The 18,807-nt window shown below is 43.9% G+C and overlaps 2 protein-coding genes across 2 annotated transcripts in view; one reads left to right on the top strand and one right to left on the bottom strand.

Annotated features, from left to right (window-relative positions):
• Positions 1-591: 591 nt before the first annotated feature.
• Positions 592-18,807, bottom strand: part of NUDCD1 (NudC domain containing 1) — a 57,265-nt gene continuing 39,049 nt past the window's right edge. The window contains exons 8-10 of the mRNA XM_083516750.1: positions 14,843-14,968; positions 3,959-4,115; positions 592-1,632 (exon numbers count right to left, since the gene is read on the bottom strand). Of these exons, the coding sequence (XP_083372876.1) occupies positions 1,340-1,632; positions 3,959-4,115; positions 14,843-14,968 (576 nt within the window). The 3' untranslated portion in view covers positions 592-1,339. The remainder of the gene's footprint in view (positions 1,633-3,958; positions 4,116-14,842; positions 14,969-18,807) is intronic.
• The window catches only part of ENY2 (ENY2 transcription and export complex 2 subunit), a 53,075-nt gene continuing 45,574 nt past the window's right edge, over positions 11,307-18,807 (top strand). Inside the window, exon 1 of the mRNA XM_083517116.1 lies at positions 11,307-11,317. The gene's annotated coding sequence lies outside the window, so the exon portion shown is untranslated. The remainder of the gene's footprint in view (positions 11,318-18,807) is intronic.

The following is an 18,807-nucleotide window of genomic DNA, read 5'->3' as shown; positions in this document are numbered from 1 at the left end:
TTAATGTTTTAGTATTTAACTTTTCGTTTGTTTTAAAGTATTGCAAATTCTTCCTGATCTTGCTGTTTTAACTTTTTGTAAACAGCTTTGAGAGTGGGCAGGTGTTTTTTTAACCACCAAACGATAAATTTTATGAAGTATATAAATAAATGTGCTGTTGTGTGCAGGAGAGGAATTATTATATGACTAATGAATTGTTATTTTATAAAGGAGCTTTTTCCTCCAACAGTAAAATTTAGCTTCGCAGCAGGACTGGCTGACGAAAGGAAAAATAGGTAAGTGCATCTTGCTTGCATCATGTCCACAAACTGGTTTAATTTTTCAAAGATCTCACCCTCGTCATTATCATACTAAAGTGGATTTTATGTGTGCCTTTGAACAGTTGCAGAGCAGCTACCTTCCTGTTTCTGCAACAGCGCTGAACCTCCTCTTCTCATAAGAGGCTTACCTATGGCATTGTTTAAATTCATTATCTCTTACCTTCAGACAGTAATAGCAGCTGTAGAACTGAGTGCCCTCAAACCCCTAGTTATTCTCCCTCAAATCAGAGCTCCTACCTCAACGTCAGGGGAAAGAAGACAAGAACATCAGTATTATTTATGTATTTATTTATTTATTTGCTTGCTCTTTAAAAACCCACTTTATTTCTAAAAAGGTTGAAGATTTTCATCTGGAACCCAAACACAATCAAAGTTTACACATAATGAGAAGTTTCAGAGTCAATAAAAAAAAAATAACAGCAGAGGAAAGTAAGATGTTCGTGCTCACTATCGCTTATCCGATGAGCCAATGCAAAGTGCTAAGCATGGAGGCATTTATAGAGATGAAAAAGCAAACGAAACAAAAATGAAAACAAATAACCCCGCCTTTTTAACTAAGGCTGCAAATTACATTTTAATTATTTTGGTAGATTTCCACACACATATATATGGAGTGATTTGACTTAGCATGCCAGATAAGACATTGCTGTAATAAAAAAAAATGAAGAAAAATGAACAACCAGCTATTATTAAAAAAGATGTGACTGGAAACTATTTGGAAAAGCAGCAAATTAACCATTTCATGGAAGCACCTGCTGGAAAGAGAAAAACAAACAAATTCCTTGCACTTCCTTAACAGAACTGCAACCTTGCACAAATAATGAACTGTTTATTAAAAAATAAAGCCGAAAACTTCTCTCTATTAAATACAAGGCAAATGCGAAGATACATTTTGGTCATGGTGCGATAAATGTTGCTTTTGAACTTACAGCATACCTCTGTATTTTCCTAATAATTTTTTTATGCAGTCACTATGTGAGCCAATTTTGAATGCAACGATAACGCAATACGTTTGGTCATTAGTTCTCAGTGTTCACTTTTATTATGAAGAGCACTTTCGTCGTCAGAACGAACAATCTCTCGTTTGTTGCCTGGAACCCCAAAACGGGGTCATGGGTTTCAAGAGTCGCTACCAACTGCTTTGCAACTTGCCCCACTTGTCTTCCTTCCTTCCTGTTGTAGAGAACAGTAGACAGAGGAGTCGGTTGCCGATAGATGAACACGCGTCGCAGGCACTCGCAAAGGGCAGAATAGGAGTGATTTGGGGCACAGGCCATAAACTTCTTGTCTTGCTTTGATGCTTGCACATAACCTGAAGCACACACAGACAATAAAAAAGAAAATTGGGCTACAGTGGTACCTCGGGTTACATACACTTCAGGTTACATATGCTTCAGGTTACACACTCCACTAACCCAGAAATAGTACCTCGGGTTAAGAACTTTGCTTCAGGATGAGAACAGAAATAGTGCTCCGGCGGCACGACAGCAGCAGGAGGCCCCATTAGCTAAAGTGGTGCTTCAGGTTAAGAACAGTTTCAGGTTAAGAACAGACCTCCGGAATGAATTAAGTACTTAACCCAAGGTACGACTGTATTTTAGATATGCTACATCCTCTCTCAAATAGAGGTCCTGTGCCATTTTTTAAAGAAACAACCACTGAGTTTTTTGTTCTTTTAAAGAAAGAAGATGCAAAAATATATATTGGCAAGTATTTCTTTTGGATGCAAGCATCTTCTATGCCCTGTATCCCCATGCGCTGATCTGAGAGTTCTTTTGACCCCGCCTCAGCCAATCTGGGGGGGGGGGGGCAATGGGGGGATGAGAATATGCCATTGTCCCTGAGCAAGGGACTCCTAAGTTAAATTGCTCCCACAGACTGTGGTATAACACAGCATTGCCCTCCATTTGGGTGTGGCGCCTTTGAAACTGTTCAGCATTGCAGCTGGGGCAAATGTGTTTTCCTGATATGGGAGGGCTGACTCCCATCATCCCTGACCATTGGGCATGTCAGTTAGGGTTGATGGGAGCTTGTGCTGCTGCTGTTGACATCCGTCTGCCTTGAGAGACAATGGAGTGTGTGAGACAGGCCTGGACTTGTTTTGGGAGCACCCAACCTCTATACTAAACGCCACAGCTGAAACTTTCAAAACGCAGGGTGGAATTCAGTCTTGCTCCATTACAGAAGCTCTGTCTGCATAAATGTTTTAGCTTGCCAGATGGAACTACACCTCCCCCCTTCTTCCCATGCGCTGATCTGAGGGTTCTTTTGACCCCGCCTCAGCCAATCTGGGGGGCAATGGGGGGATGAGAATATGCCATTGTCCCTGAGCAAGGGACTCCTAAGTTAAATCGCTCCCACAGACTGTGGTATAACACAGCACATTGCTGTTCAACGCAAAGCAAACAAACAAACCCCAAAGTTGTAGCCAACCTCTTTTGGAACAGAAGGAGCACTTTTAAATACAGTCAATCATATGTGTAGAAATAGGAAATATACAGTGGTACCTCAGGTTACAGATGCTTCAGGTTACATACGCTTCAGGTTACAGACTCCACTAACCCAGAAATAGTACCTTGGGTTAAGAATTTTGCTTCAAGATGAGAACAGAAATCGTGCTCTGGCGGCACGGCAGCAGCAGGAGGCTGCATTAGCTAAAGTGGTGCTTCAGGTTAAGAATGGACCTCCAGAACGAATTAAGTACTTAAGCCGAGGTACCACTGTACTGGCCTCTGAAAAATTCAGTATATGAAGTGGCCCAAAGATGTGGAAATTCACCACACAGTGTTATTCATTAAAAATTATGGGATGATTAAAGCAAAAATGCTTTAGAATTCCCTGTTATTTTCCACAATGAAGATTAAAAACATTGGACTGCCAGCTAAAAAACCCAAAACCCTAAAGTGTTGTTGTACACTTTCAACACAATCCTGAATTGAAATCTTCCAAAGGGTATAAGATGGGCAATACTACAGCACTCCTTCTGCCAGTAGTGTGCTCAGTGAAATCCACTCAAGTCAGTCAGCATGCCTGGAATTTTTTTATGGATTTCCCCCCACTCTGGAGCAATTAACTTGGAATTGATCCTCAAATTTGATCTGGGAGTTGTCTCGAACTAAGTTCTCCTGAGAGCAGGCCCACAGAAATTAATGGCCATGACTAACTTAAAGCCATTGGGTCTACCTACAACTTAACTGCACACAACCCTGAAATATGTTTTTTATCTGTGGACATAGATTCTATTTATGTTCTCCAGATGGCACTGTAGAACCCTTCATCCATAAAACTAATTTCTATTTAATTCTGAAGAAACTTGGCTTGCTGATGAGATAGTAATTAAGATTTTAGAGATCTCCATTCTCAATTAGTTGGCTATGATGAGGAGGCAGTAATTAAGATTATACTGATTCCCCCCCCCCCATTGTCGGTTGGTTGCTTATTCCCTTTTAAGTCATTACGGAAGTCAGCTTAGCGTTTAGCTACTTTCCAAGATGCAGCGATTTATCAACTGAGTTTTGAAAGACAGAGAGCTCTGTTATGGATGAGATCAGAGATACTGCACGGAAGTGTTGGAAGAGTTATGGACCACAGCTTTATAAGGAAGAGAAATGCTATTTCCAAAAGCCTTCCTCCCATACCTAAGGCATTGAAGGTTGAAATGTGCTCCCATTTGTCCTGCTGATCTGGGCGTGGCTGCCAGAGAAGAGCATCAACATCATGGCGTAAGCAGAAGCATGGCATTTCCTTGGGATCCACCACCGTAGAGAAGAGGTACTGGTTGCTTCCAAGATTCACCTGCAGAAAAAAAGGGGGGGATCCTTTTAGTACAAATGTAAAGCTTATCTGCTTGATTATATGTAGCATTAGCAGCTTCACAGCAGTTGGGGAGGGGGCAGAAAGAAAATTGATAGAGCAGGTATCCATGCACTGTGGAGGACCAGCATAGCTAGAGTCAGTTTTGGTCCCCCCCCCCCCCCTTGCCCTGACATAGATATGAAAGGTGGTTTACTTACACCAAGGAATGTTTTAATGGAACATTAGAGCCATTCAAAACCGCTTCCTCGTGGTTCAAAGATTACTCTAAATTCTTTTCCTAACAGCCAGTAGGGCATGTTGGCTTAGAAGGTGGTACACCAAAGTTCATATCTGCACTCGGCCATGAAACTTGCTGGTTGACTATGAGCTAATGGCTATTTCACAGTACTGTATAATCTACCTCCCTGTGTCATCATGAGGTCAAAATGATGCTACCTTGGACTCTTAGTAAAGGGACCCCTGACCATTAGGTCCAGTCGTGAGCGACTCTGGGGTTGCGGCGCTCATCTCGCTTTATTGGCCGAGGGAGCCGGCATACAGCTTCTGGGTCATGTGGCCAGCATGACTAAGCCGCTTCTGGCAAACCAGACCAGCACATGGAAACACAGTTTACCTTCCCGCCGGAGTGGTACCTATTTATCTACTTGCACTTTGACGTGCTTTCGAACTGCTAGGTACGATAAATAGGCAACAAATAGGCCATACAGCATAGTTGAATACATTTATCATTTTAGTCTGAATATAATCTTCACTTTTTAAATTTGTTTAGATTCTGAAGTTTCAGACAGGACTGAACCCATTTAAACTATGAAATTACTGGGCACGTTCAGGACAGGGAAGTAAAACAAGTATCAATATAGAACTTAAGGCTATTGCTAGACATTACTGTTTAAGTGTCTAAGCAATGACTTGCACCTCTCGGTTTCCTGTTTCTCCCCCCTAATGGTAATATTTATGTAGTGTTTGTTACTCAACGATAAAAATAAAGAAGCAGAAATTCAAAACTTCCTTTAGAAAGACTACCAGCGACATCTACTTTTCTCAAAACCCACTGGTGAATTGCCAGGGCTTGCTATATACATTGAACAACAGCTACAATTATAACGGTAAACGAAACCACCAACCCACAAGTGCCACGTCTTCCAAAAGAGGATGTGGGGGAAGAAATGGCTGCTCGCTCACAAGTAGTCCAACCAGCAACCAGTCAGGATGGGCAGCAGCTAAGCAAGTCTCAGAAGGAGCCAGGGAGGAAGAGAGAAGCCAGAGGAAGGCAAAGGCTACCTCTGGAAGGAGGATGCTGCAATGGGTGCCGGGAGTTAGGAGGGCTTATTTATTCCCCCATGACAAGCAGGTTTCTCTGATCTGCCAAGAGAGGACAGTCTGTGCCTAAAAGCAGCAAGGATGGCTGTCTAGATCTCTGAGTGGTCTGGGACCATGACAGCCCCATTTTGTAAAGATAATGTTTAAGCCAATTTAAGCACCTACTTCTCAGGTGTCTAATGGCATGAAAATAAACCGCTCTGCTTTGCACACCGAGAAGGATCGAAGCAGATCCGTTAGATGCAAAGGCTACATCGCCAGCAGCTGTTTTTTCAGAAAAAGAACAATCTGGCTGTTTCAGCCAAGACGGCAACTTGTAACCAAAGGCAGGGCTAGCCGACATCTGAAGTCCAGAGAACTGGGGGCTTAAGCACCCATCTGCTCTTCGGCTAGTTTGTTAAATTCAGTATCTACTTCAGGGTTGTTGTTTTTCCCTTTTTAAATATTTTCTTAGTTTAAGAACAGAGGAAGCTGTCTTAGACCATGTCAGATCCAGCTTAGTAATGTATGCACTGACTGGCAGTAGCATTCTGTGGTTTCATGCAGAAATCTTTCTGCACACACGGCAGTATCTCTGCCACACGACTATGACCCATCTTTTTCTCCTCTAAAGCAGGCTCTCTGGATGTTATTTGTTGCAAAGAGGCAAAACTGTGAGGCCACCGATATCGGGACTTGCCCGTTTTACACGTTTACATTTGTATTCCCAATCTCAGCACCACCAGTCACTGGATGACACCCCCCCCCCCCCCGTGCTGTGGATGAACAGCAGAGAGTGAGAAAGGTAACGTCTTCAGAGAAATGATTTTCTAGGTCAGGGAATCAGTATTTCTACTATGATTCTGAGAGTCCCATTGACTATACATCATGCACTGTCTGCAGTAATAACATTGCTGGCAGATTCTAATATCATATGCTGACTCCCTTGAATAAATAATGCCTGAATCCACTTTACTTCTAATCCAACTCCGCGCTAGGAACACCAGAATGGAAGGCCGTAGAGAAACGTAAGCTTCTCCATGGACTAATTCAAAACAGATTACTGTTATTAATATTATTTCCCTCTCCCCCCACCCTTTTCTCCTTCTACCCAGTATCTTTGAATGTACACCCTCCCCATACAAGTTAAGATCAAGAAGATGTCTCTCTTACTGGGATTCACATGGTTCATTATAGTTCCTAATGAAATAAGGCAAACCTAATGAATACAGTGGTACCTCGGGTTAAGTACTTAATTCGTTCTGGAGGTCCGTACTTAACCTGAAACTGTTCTTAACCTGAAGCACCACTTTAGCTAATGGGGCCTCCTGCTGCTGCCGCGCCGCCAGAGCACGATTTCTGTTCTCATCCTGAAGCAAAGTTCTTAACCTGAAACACTATTTCTGGGTTAGCGGAGTCTGTAACCTGAAGCGTATGTAACCTGAAGTGTATGTAACCCGAGGTACCACTGTATATTACTTTAGTAGTAGCAATAATAATAATAATAATAATAATTTATTTATACCCCGCCCATCTGGCTGGGTTTTCCAGCCACTCTGGGCAGCTTCCAAAAAAAATTAAAATACAATAGTCTGTCAAACATTAAAAGCTTCCCTAAACAGGGCTGCTTTCAGGTGTCTTCTAAAAGTCTGGTAGTTGTTGTTCTCTTTGACATCTGGTGGGAGGGCGTTCCACAGGGCGGATGCCACTACCGAGAAGGCCCTCTGCCTCGTTCCCTGTAACTTGGCTTCCCTGATTCTATTGTGGCTGATTCTATTGTGCGTGCGTGGGAACCTTAAGCTACCCAACTGGAGCCCATATGAAGGGGTGATGAAGTGCCATCCAGAGAGGTGGTTGGCTAAAATATGCTACTTACTGATAAACATTAAATTAACCCAGTATAGATGGGAGGTGGGACACAAAGATGCTTCTCTGCTAGACAGCCTTCAGGATTGACATGTTTCTTGTGCATGCATTCAATTTGTTTTGAGCTTTGTTTCCTACCATATGGTTCCTCTGAGACTTCTGGGAACCTTACAATAAAAAAAGAAAAAGCCCAACACAGTATCTAAAGAGAGATGAAAAGCCCCTGATCAGAAAAGCATAAAACAGCATACTAGCAGCACATGACAGAGCCTCCAAAATCAATTCCACTTACTCTCACCGGCACCTACTGGAACAGAAAGCTTTTTGCTACTTAAAGATAAAACCAGAGGCAACCTGCCAAGCTTTTGAGAAAATTCCATAATGAGGCTGCCTCATGCACCTACCCACTCACCCTGGTGCTAACAAGAGGGTTAGAGATCGGCTAGCTTTCTTGGGCAGCTGCAGGTTGGTCCCAAGAATTATTCTTTGTCATTTAAAATGGACACTGGGAGGGTCTGGACATGCACAAGTTAAAGCCAACTGCATGAAGTGAAGATGTCTGAGTGAACAGCTATTTGTGCAAAGGCTTCTTCCTGGAAAGCAGTCTACATGGATGTCCAAGTCAGGACCAGAAACACGGTGCTACTCCTGGTAACAGTGTGATGCCCCCTTCACACAACTCACGCCCTGCAGTATCAGTTTTAGGCTTAAGGAGTAACAAGAGAGGAAACTGCATGAGATTAGCAATATTTTCTTACTGGTGGATAGCTTGTTTCTAAAATGGAAGAGCTTTTGTGAGGACTTAGGCAACCATAGAATCTTGCAGCTGTTGACTTCTGAGAACTTGACATTTGGAGGGGTAATCTACAATGAAATACAGTGGTACCTCGGTTTATGAACTTAATCCGTTCCGGAAGTCCATTCTTAAACCGAGGCACGCTTTCCCTAATGAGGCCCCCAGTCGCCGGTGCCCTTCCACCATTTGGCTTCCATTCGTAAACTGAGGTAAAGTTCGCTAACTGGAACACTACTTCCGGTTTTGTGGAGTTCATGTACCAAATAGTTTATAAACAGGGCTGTTCTTAAACTGAGGTACCACTGTACCTACATTGGCTCCCAGTACATTTCCAAGCACAATTCAAAGTCTTGGTGCTGACCTTTAAAGCCCTAAATGGCCTCGGCCCAGTATACCTGAAGGAGCGTCTCCACCTCCATTGTTCAGCCAAGACACTGAGGTCCAGCTCTGAAGGTCTTCTGGCGGTTCCCTCACTGTGAGAAGCGAAGTTACAGGGAACCAGGCAGAGGGCCTTCTTGGTGGTGACGCCCGCCCTGCGGAATGCCCTTCCATCATGTCAAGGAAATAAACAACCATCTGACTTTTAGAAGACATCTGAAGGCAGCCCTGTTTAGGGAAGTTTTTAATGCTTGATGTTTTATAGCTTTATTATTATCATCATTAGTAGTAGTAGTAGTATTCCGCTGGGAGCCGCCCAGAGTGGCTGGGGAAACTCAACCAGATGGGTGGGGTATAAATAATAAATTACTACTACTATTCTTATTACAATGACACTGAAATTTGTTCTGTACTGTAAGCAAACAACTGTGACCCTCCAGATGTTGGTGGATTACAAGACACACCATTCTTGACCACCTCTCCTCACCTTATTGTGCAACAGATTGAAAGCCAGGTTCTTCTCCACAACCATGACTGCCCAAGCAATTTTTGCACAAGTAACAGCACCATACAACTGAGCCTAGTCAAAGACTGCCTTGGTTCATGTGTTCAATGTACATTATGGATGTAGGAACTTGGACCCAGATGGGCAAGAGATCGCAGAATATTGTGGAGTGGGGAGAGAATCTGCATCAAGGGATGGTAGAAAAAGAGATCCCTCTTCCTCATCAACAGACAGGAAGGAGAGAAGAGTTGCTTGCTTTGAAATTTATCAGGCAAAAAATTAGCTAAAGGCACCTAGTTACCCAGTAATTTTAAAATACAGAAAAGCCCCACAAGGCAGAAAGGACAAGCTTACTGGTATTCTAAACTAGTCTGCAAAAAAATAATTACAGTTTGCAAGATGGCAATTATTTCTGAGGCACAAAAAGAAAATAGAAGCAGTCGATACCAACCCATTGATTACTAGGAAAAGCAGAAAAGAACATAAAGAGACACTAATGGCAGCTATTTCCCTTCATCTCTGACAAAAGAGATGTATCGGTTGTGGATATTTTTTTGGCCAGACAAGATGAATTCACATTACAGTAGTCCTGTGCCTCAAAAAAGCACTGGTTACATTACCTTGCATGCAAAGATTAAACACACCCAAACAAGATAATGCTATCTAGCATGTTGATTAGATTCAGCCACGCCTATATTCTAGAGGCAACAATAATGTGCATCTCTGTTTTTATATAGACAGAATACATTTAATTGTTAATTAACATCAATAGTAGCTGACAACAGCTAACTGCACTTTTCTGTCTGTGCAGGAACCCTGCACCAAGAATCCATGTCTGAATCACATTAGAAGTTTCCAAATTCACTGATGCTCTCGAGAGCAGTTAATTTCAAAGTAAAATGCAGACTGCTTTGAGCAGCGGCTGCCTCTGTGCAACAACTATGCATAATGCCCGACATTCAGGGCTGTTCTTGGATTCAAGCAGCATTCAAAGCATGGGCAGCTAATGCAGACGATCCGAGCTTGGATAAGCCTTGGGGTGGCAAATCTTCATGCAGCACGTCTATCTGCTAAAGTTGACTATTTGTAATGCTGTTTCCAAACGTCAACTTTTATCGGGCAGAATGAGCTGCGTAGACACCTAGAAAAATTGAGGCAAGGGGCGACTGCGATGAAGAGCTGGGGCCCGCAACAAGACCTGGCTGCCGATGCTTAAAATGGAAAAACAAAACAAAAACACACAAGTGAGGCGGGAAGAAGGTACAGAGGAACTTTGAAACGAAGCCCACCAAGCATTGTCAAGCTTCTGGCAGTTTGTGATTGATGAGCTATCAGCTGCTCGGTTTGGCTTCTCAGGTGCTTGAGAATGCCCTTGGTTTTGCAGGCCCAGGCAGACAGCAGACACAGGGTGTCTAATTGACCCTTTCCAGGGCTTCCATAGATGGCTGGCAAGTTGCAAGATGTGAAAGCTTATTTTAAAGCAATGCTCTAGAGCAGGGGTGGTCAACTCCCAAGAGACTGCGATCTACTCACAGAGTTAAAAACTGGCAGTGATCTATCCCCTTTTTGGGGGTTCAGGTCAAAGTTGCTGAGTTTTTTTTTTAGGAAGGAGGAAGGCCCATTTTTGGGGTTGGGTCAAAGTTGTTGAGTTTTTTTAGGGAGGAGGAAAATGTTGAGTTTTTTTAGGGGAGCCACAATTGTTCAGCTTCTTTGGGGGGAGCCAATGATCTACCGCAGACGTTGAGTGATCTACCGATAGATCACGATCTACCTGTTGGACATGCCTGCTCTAGAGGGAGGCAAAAGGAGCTGAGCGGCACCTGATCTCAGACAACCAATCTCTATGGGGATGCTGTTCCAAATACTATATACGCCCTCCAAGTGGCAAATGGACACACAGAAACAAAAGCAAATGAAATTGAAAGGGGGAAAAACACCACCCCAATCACAAAAGTAAGAAAAAGTAAAAGAACCTTTTGTGGGCTTGAGCTTTGGGGGTGGGGTGGGGAACGACAACGACGACACAAAAACAAACAAGGGCTAGAAAAATTCAAGCACACTTCTAGCCACTTTTGGCCACAATGACTACAAAAAGAAGCAGCATGATTAAGCAGAGCATTACTTCCAGTTGCTAGATCAGTGTTTCCCAACCACTGTTCCGCGGCACACTAGTGTGCCGCGGGGTGTTGCCTGGTGTGCCGCGGGAAAAATTAAAAAATTCGAAAGATTTTTTTTTTAAAGTCAAATTTTCGATTGGGGCGCCGTCACTAGATGACTCCTGGGGTTCCCTCCCTCCCTCCCGCTCTGCGCCTCCCTCCTCCTCCTCCTCCTCCGGGGAGGCCCTTCCTGGATCTCGTCCAAGGCTTGGCGGCTGCCACTCACTCACTCGCTCGCCCACCCGTCCCTCCATCCCTGCACCCGGCCTCTCCCACTCCGTCCCCGGTGCGGGGGCTGCCGGGATCCGTAGTCCCCTCGCCCTTGGGCTCCGCGCCCGCGCGGGGTGCGCGAACTACGTTTCCCAGCGTGGCCTGGCGGGCCGGGCGTTTTGTTTGAAGCGCTCTTTTCCCGGCCATGGAATGAGCGCAGCGGCGGCGGCTGGGCGGGCAGGGGCTCTTCCGCGCAGACCCCGCGCAGCCTGCCTGCGCCCCCGCGGAGATCGGGCAGCAGGATGGAGCCCGGGGATCCCCGCGGAGGCGGAGCGGCAGAGGCTGCCCCCCAGGTAGGGCTGCGTCGGGGTGTGTGTGTTTATTTTTGCAATGCTGCATCCGCGCCGGAGGGGACGCATCGGACCGCGGGGAGACCCCTTGGCGGGCGTGCAAGGCAATGCATGCGTGCAGGCGTTGCATGGAGTGCAGTGCAATGCAATGGCAACGCGGCGCCCTGCATGCATGCATGCAACTTCCACCGGAGCTCCGGACTTGGCAGGTGAGGGGGGTCCCCAGTGGGCGGCAGAGAGAGCCGGGAGGGCGAAGGGGAGCCGGGGGGGAGCAGCGCTGCTCCCCGAGCCGAGCCCGGGGGGAAACTTCGGCGTCGTTGCGCCGGGTGTTGGAAGCGGAGGCTGGCGGGGGCCCCTCACCTGCAAAACCTGGTCGCCTCTCATATATTTCATGCATTGCATTCATCGCCCGCTTTCTCCCCCAAGGAGCTCCCGGGGGCGCGCGTGGTTCTCCCCGTGTTATCCTCGCAACAACAGCCCTGCGAGGTGGGTCAGGCGAAGTGGCCCAAGGGAGCACCCAGGGATTGTCCTGGCCAGGTGGGGTGATTTGAACCCTGCTCTCTGCCCGGTCTTCGTCCTCATTTAGCCCCCACATGTGCATGACTGTGCATGACTGAGGTTCCCCCCCCCTCGTCTTGGCTATGGTGTGAGTCTGTGCTGTTAATTAATGGGGTTCTGCCTTCGGAGAAGATGAGCCAGCCCTCAAGGAGGTGATTATGTAATTTGCTAGCAATTCATGTCCCTCCCGGCGTGACGCTGCGCGCTGACGTCACGGGGCTGTAATGGTGGTGTGCCTCGAGATTTTTTTCATGAAACAAGTGTGCCTTTGCCCAAAAAAGGTTGGGAAACACTGTGCTAGATGATACAAACAGGAAGTTATATTCATTGTATGTTGCTCATCAGTGTCTGGATGGCCAACAGAGTGCTGGATTAAATCATCTCTGGTCTGATCTAGCAAGACAAACATTGTGCTTATTTCTCACATGCATTTATCATCCCATACTAGAAATAAGTTTAAGTCCTGCCATGTCTTTGGGTGGAATATAGATCAGCTTGAAGAATGCAAATTATTCAGGCTAACACTGTAGTGCATGCTTTTTTATTTCTAGGGATTATTTCTGGAAGAAAAATGTGCATTTCGAAACCATACCAGACCCTGCTTAGCTTTGCAAATGTGCTAGCAGTTTTCTAGTTTTGTTCCTACTCTCCCCACAGCAAATGGCATAATTACATACCAGTGTCTTGCCCATCTAGTTTCAGAAGTAACCAACTGTATGCATCCTACTCGAAAGGAGCAAATGTGACAAACAGGCATTAAGTACAAAACCATTTGCGTTGAACTGTCTTCCTTAGTTGCCAACTGGTAATTATTTGATACAACTGCATAAAGGGGAGTTTGCCTTCCTCATGAACATGTATTCACTGCTTGTTATCTATGCTAGCACTCTTCTTTTGCTGTCACAGTTAAGTGATTTCTACAAGTTTTTTTGTTTTTTAAATAATGAATGGCAGCAACCTTTTGGCTTAGATGCAAACAAGATGAGCTGTTATCTTCACACGCAACTATTTAATAAAGGAGGAGAGAAAGTGCACTGAAAAATCAAAATTAGAAGAATGATATTACAATGGACTATTATACAAAGAACTGTGAACATCGAATCTACTTTATTTATCAAATCTACTTTATTTAGAAAACTTCGAACCTAATAGTGCACAAAAGACTGATTAATTTCCTGAAAGCAGTACATCTCTAAAGTACTGGGGTGTAAAGGTGCACTACTTGCCCTGGACAAAAGGAGTCAAGAAAGAGAAGGAAAAGAAAATCCTCTTCAAGAGCAGCTAAAGTGAATGAAAGACAGATAACTTGACTGGTTGAGCTCATATCTTGAGACTGGCAGTAGGCAGATAAATAATACTAATAAAGGGAAGATGCATGGCTCCATTGGCCAAGGCATAAAGTAGCAAATCCCAGAAAAGTAACAGCCCATAAAAATAAAGAATTGCCTTACTATCTCTGAGAATTTTCAATCTTGGAGGAAGCTGTGGGGGGCATATGCCATATCCTGGCATGATGTAGGAGATAGTAAGTTTGCCAATGAGATAAAAAATATGACTTTGTCTCTCCTCAAGTTAGTGTTTGAAGTGATAACAGAAGCACTGATACATGATATATACATTTTTTTTAAAAAAAAAAACAGATTTGTATTTCTAGCATCTGGAAATGGGATCTCATCATCGGCGACTTCAAATGCTAAATCACTGCTAAAACTGGAAGATCAGCTAATAGCCATTCTGAATGCTTCCTACTTGATGCAAAAGCTGTTTTAAGAAGTCCAGTGTGGAAACCTGTGCCATAAATTCAACCAATGAAAGGGTTGGATGGAAGGTTAAGCTGATTCCCCTATCTTCCTTCTCCATTAGGCTGCCCCAAATGCTCTACCAAATCCGGGGACCCTGCTGAATGGGGCAGCCTATAGTGAGAAGGGACAGATAAAACAGGTTATGCCAGCCCCCAATTCTACAGCTGCTTTGACTTCTTCTATATATTTTTCACCCTGCTCACCCACCCAGGTCTCAGTAATATAGACCAGATTCGCCTCCTCATCCACAATCAGGATCATGGATGAGGGAGATCTTATTCAGAGCTGACCTGACATTCAATGGCAGCAGCTGCAGGCCCCAAAGCTGCCTGATAGGACAACCATGTGCGGTTGGCACATGGCACAGCCATTAACTGCCTGTGTCATATGCCCTTTACCTGGCCTTCCCTACCTGTCCCTACCCCAGACTTCCTCAACCTCAAATCTTGTACACAGAAATAAAGAAAACTTACCAATATGCTTTACAAGGGAACAAAACATAGCAGCTAAGAGAAGACGATGCCACAAGCATTGTATTTATATTCAAGGACAATCTGCTTTTTAGTATCTCTTACACAACTTGCATGCACATTACGTTATTCTACAACACAGAACAAACTACGTGTTGAGCCTGTTCGAAGATCATCTTTCCTGATGAGTGGAGTCCAGGCCCGGCAGATAGGTAGTGAAGGACTAATAATATCAGACCACAATGCAATCCAGTTCTCTGCTGGTAGGCAAGTAATTAAGAAATGCTTATTATCAAGATTATTATCTTATGCTTACCACATGGGTGACATTGAAGGTGTTACCATCAAATCTGCACAGACTTGTGCTGTCTTCGAGAAAAATGTCGCATTCTTCCAGCTCCTGGGCATTGCACGGAGGGTTCTCTTTGTTAGGGTCTGGATTCTAAAACCAAAAATTAATATTATTTAGATTTTTAGGCATTCCAAGGGCATATAAAGGTTACACTACTGAAAAATGGGTGAGTGGGAAAAATAGCCACACAGTAATACTAATACGATAAATAGCCACTAATGCAATACAATTTGTACTGTATCAAATATTTCAAAGGTAGTTCAAACAAGCTAGGGCCATGCCATGACCCCAGCTGGAACCCAGGGGGGCTCGGCTTGATCCGCATCGACGGGGCTCCCCCTACTGGTGGTTTACCCTTCCAGACTTCCTGCAAGGCGGGCAGGTGTCAGATATACAGTGGTACCTCGGGTTAAGTACTTAATTCGTTCCGGAGGTCCGTTCTTAACCTGAAACTGTTCTTAACCTGAAGCACCACTTTAGCTAATGGGGCCTCCTGTTGCCGCCGCGCTACCGGAACACAATTTCTGTTCTCATCCTGAAGCAAAGTTCTTAACCTGAAGCGCTATTTCTGGGCTAGCGGAGTCTGTAACCTGAAGCGTATGTAACCCGAGGTACCACTGTAGTCTGTTGATGCCAGTGCCTAAGCCAATACTGCTCACATTTTGTAAGCAATAAAGTTGTGGCCTAAATTTTGCCCATTAACATTAACCTAAATTCTGTGTCCTTGTGTCTTTATTCTTCTGGGGTGGCTTGGGGGGTCTTGAAGCGCAAATACCCACTAATGCAATACAATATGTACTGTATCAAATATTGCAAAGGTAGTTCAAACAAGGTCTTCTTGAACTTTTGGAATAGGAGTGATTTGAAGGAACAAATGCAACATGGCAATCCTCCTTGGGCTGTACTATTTCAGACTGCAGCTGGGTCAGCAATTAATTCTTCACATAACATGCTAGCTGTACATATTTGACTGTGCCTTTAGCACAAGAAAATGTAACAGCTATGCTGCCTGGATAGCTCAGTTGATTAGAGCTGTCAGGAGTTCAGCCTATACTCAAGTAGGACCCTGGCAGAGACATAAGCCCGACTGGCATGTTCTCTCCCTCCTGGTCGATCGTTCGGGAGCTTCATAAGCTTTCTTCAGCCGGAACATCACAGCGACCGATGCCAACCGACACCGGCACACTTAGGGATCCGCAGAGTTTGCGCATCATGCGCATGACAGACCTCAGCAACTCAGCATATTGGCTAATCTACCGTATTTTTCGCTCCATAAGATGCACCAGACCATAAGAGTTTTTGGAAGAGGAAAACAAGAAAAAAAATATTCTGAATCTCAGAATCCAGAACAACAAGAGGGGTCGCTGCGCAGCGAAAGCAGCGATCCCTCTTGCTGCTCTGGCTTCTGGGATAGCTGCGTAGCCTGCATTCGCTTCATAAGATGCACACACATTTCCCCTTACTTTTTAGGAGGGAAAAAGTGAGTCTTATAGAGCAAAAAATACGGTACTTTGTTTACATATAAACACACACGGAGCACTGCAACATGGCTCCCTCCCTCTCTAGCATCAGACAGCAAAGAGAAAAAGAACAAAGGACAATAGTCCCACTTCACGGAACACAGTAACACAAACATCCTGTCTCCGTCACTTCCCACTCTGTGGAGTCAAAACACATATCGTCATGTGAAAGACAACAATCCTACGATTGCAATCATAGATCAGGAATTCTAACAAGAGCAATTCCCATAAGGGACAGCTGCATATTCCTACATTACAGGGGGTTGGACTAGATGATCCTCAGGGTCCCTTCGAACTCTACAATTCTATGATTCTATCACAAGTTTCAAGGACACTGTTTTCACTATGGAGGCACTGAACACAAATGACCCAGTGCTCCCAGTGAACCTTTGAAATCACAACTGCTCAGAGTGGGAGGCTTCTACGACTTCTAGGGCTGACCATCTGTACAACGGAAAAACCACACGCACAGGCCCGACGCAAGGACAAGTAAGACGATAAAGCAATTTGTGTACGGGGAACAAATATTGCATTGTGTAAATGAGCAGTACTGCCACAGGCAGAGGTCAAATCAACTGTAAAATGAATGAGGAACATAACAAATCGGCTTGAGAATTTTAAGTTGGGTTGGCGTTCATATGCTCCAGCAATGCATTCACTTTGGAAGCTGACAAAAATGGGTAACAAGAAAAGCCAACATTTTAGTTTGTTCATGAACAGGCAAGATGAATAAAAATTAGTTCCCTGGAGTTGTTTGCAATTTGCCAGTTGCCATGCTACCCTTGACTGAATATTCAAGGGTCATGTAAACAAGCCAGGAATCTTCATCTTTAAGCACAGGAGGGCCAGAAGGAAAACTATCCAGGTTCCATATGGACACCATATATTCTTTGTCCCTGCGCTCGACTTGAGTGCAATTTTGATATTATTATTTTTTGGTAAATAGTTTTGGAGAGCTTCTTGGGCCTATAAAGCAGGATATAAGTAGTCTAAAGAAATACAAAGAGATAAAAGAAGATACTGACTTACTGGGAAACTCGCATTTACTGGAAGAGGGCTTGCTGCGCCACTCTCAATTACTCCCAAGTAAAAACTGATTTCTCTTAAATGGGATAAACACTTGACTGAGACTAGAAAGAGCAAATCAAAAGCTGAGAGCAGAATTTACTTTTATCCATATATGATTTTATATATCTATATCTATCTATCTATCTATCTATCTATCTATCTATCTATCTATGTGTGTGTATGTATATGTATATATGTATATATCATTTAAAAATATGAAAGCGATTTATTGTGTGTGTGTGTGTGTGTGTGTGTATAAAATCAGAGTTCATCAACTATCATGGAAAGATGTATTTTTAATTGCTGGCATAAGCCTGGTGGAATAGAATTTTTTTCAGGATGTGCTTGGCAGTTTAAACAGAATTTGGAAGATGTGCTTAGGAAAAGCAACACTATACCATTTTCCTTATTATTTTAATACACTAGACTAGCTACTGGGATGCAGGGCCTCTGCTGAGAAATAATGCTCAGCAGCGCAGAAACCATTTGCCCTAGATTCATTGCTTTTAATTTACAAGACCAAACATTTTCCATGTCTAAATTTTTATGGTTCACAGAAGTGAAAGCTTGGTCAAAGGTATTATGAATCCAACATTAGGTTTTTCTCTCCCCCCCCCCGAGTGAAACAATGTGAAGGATATGTAACAGATTTCAACCACAGTTTCCTAGATACAGTGGTACCTCGGGTTAAGTACTTAATTCGTTCCGGAGGTCCGTTGTTAACCTGAAACTGTTCTTAACCTGAAGACCACTTTAGCTAATGGGGCCTCCTGCTGCTGCCGCACCGCCGGAGCACGATTTCTGTTCTCATCCTGAAGCAAAGTTCTTAACCTGAAGCACTATTTCTGGGTTAGCGGAGTCTGTAACCTGAAGCGTATGTAACCTGAAGCATATGTAACCCGTGGTACCACTGTAGTTATAAAGGCAAAAAAATATGAATCTGAGGTTCTTACATTGAAACTTCTGAAATGTTTTTAATATTAAAATCTTTGAAATTTAAATGACTCATTTGTTAAGGAAAACGCTCTTTAAAAAATGAAGAAAAAGAAACCAGAAAAGGAAAGCAGCAGATTCCATTGTCAATAAAGCAGCACGACTAGATTAAAGGTCAAATTCCAACAGACGTAGCTTGACAACCTAATCAGCTTTTACCAATCTATTGCTATCCAGATGTTTTGGATGACAACTCCTATCAACCCTAGCAGGCATGACTCTGTCATCTCAAACATCTGAAGGGTACCAGGTTGGCAAAGGCTGAGCTAAACTTTATCTTCACAGTATGCTTGGGATCTTAAATAGGCTTGGTAAGGTAAAGGTAAAGGGACCCCTGACCAGTAGGTC

The sequence above is a fragment of the Podarcis liolepis genome (genome assembly GCF_965112155.1).
Source record: "Podarcis liolepis genome assembly, chromosome: 8".
NCBI lineage: Eukaryota > Metazoa > Chordata > Lepidosauria > Squamata > Lacertidae > Podarcis > Podarcis liolepis.
Note: the sequence above shows the minus strand (reverse complement) of the source record. Positions and strands in the feature narration are given on the sequence as shown.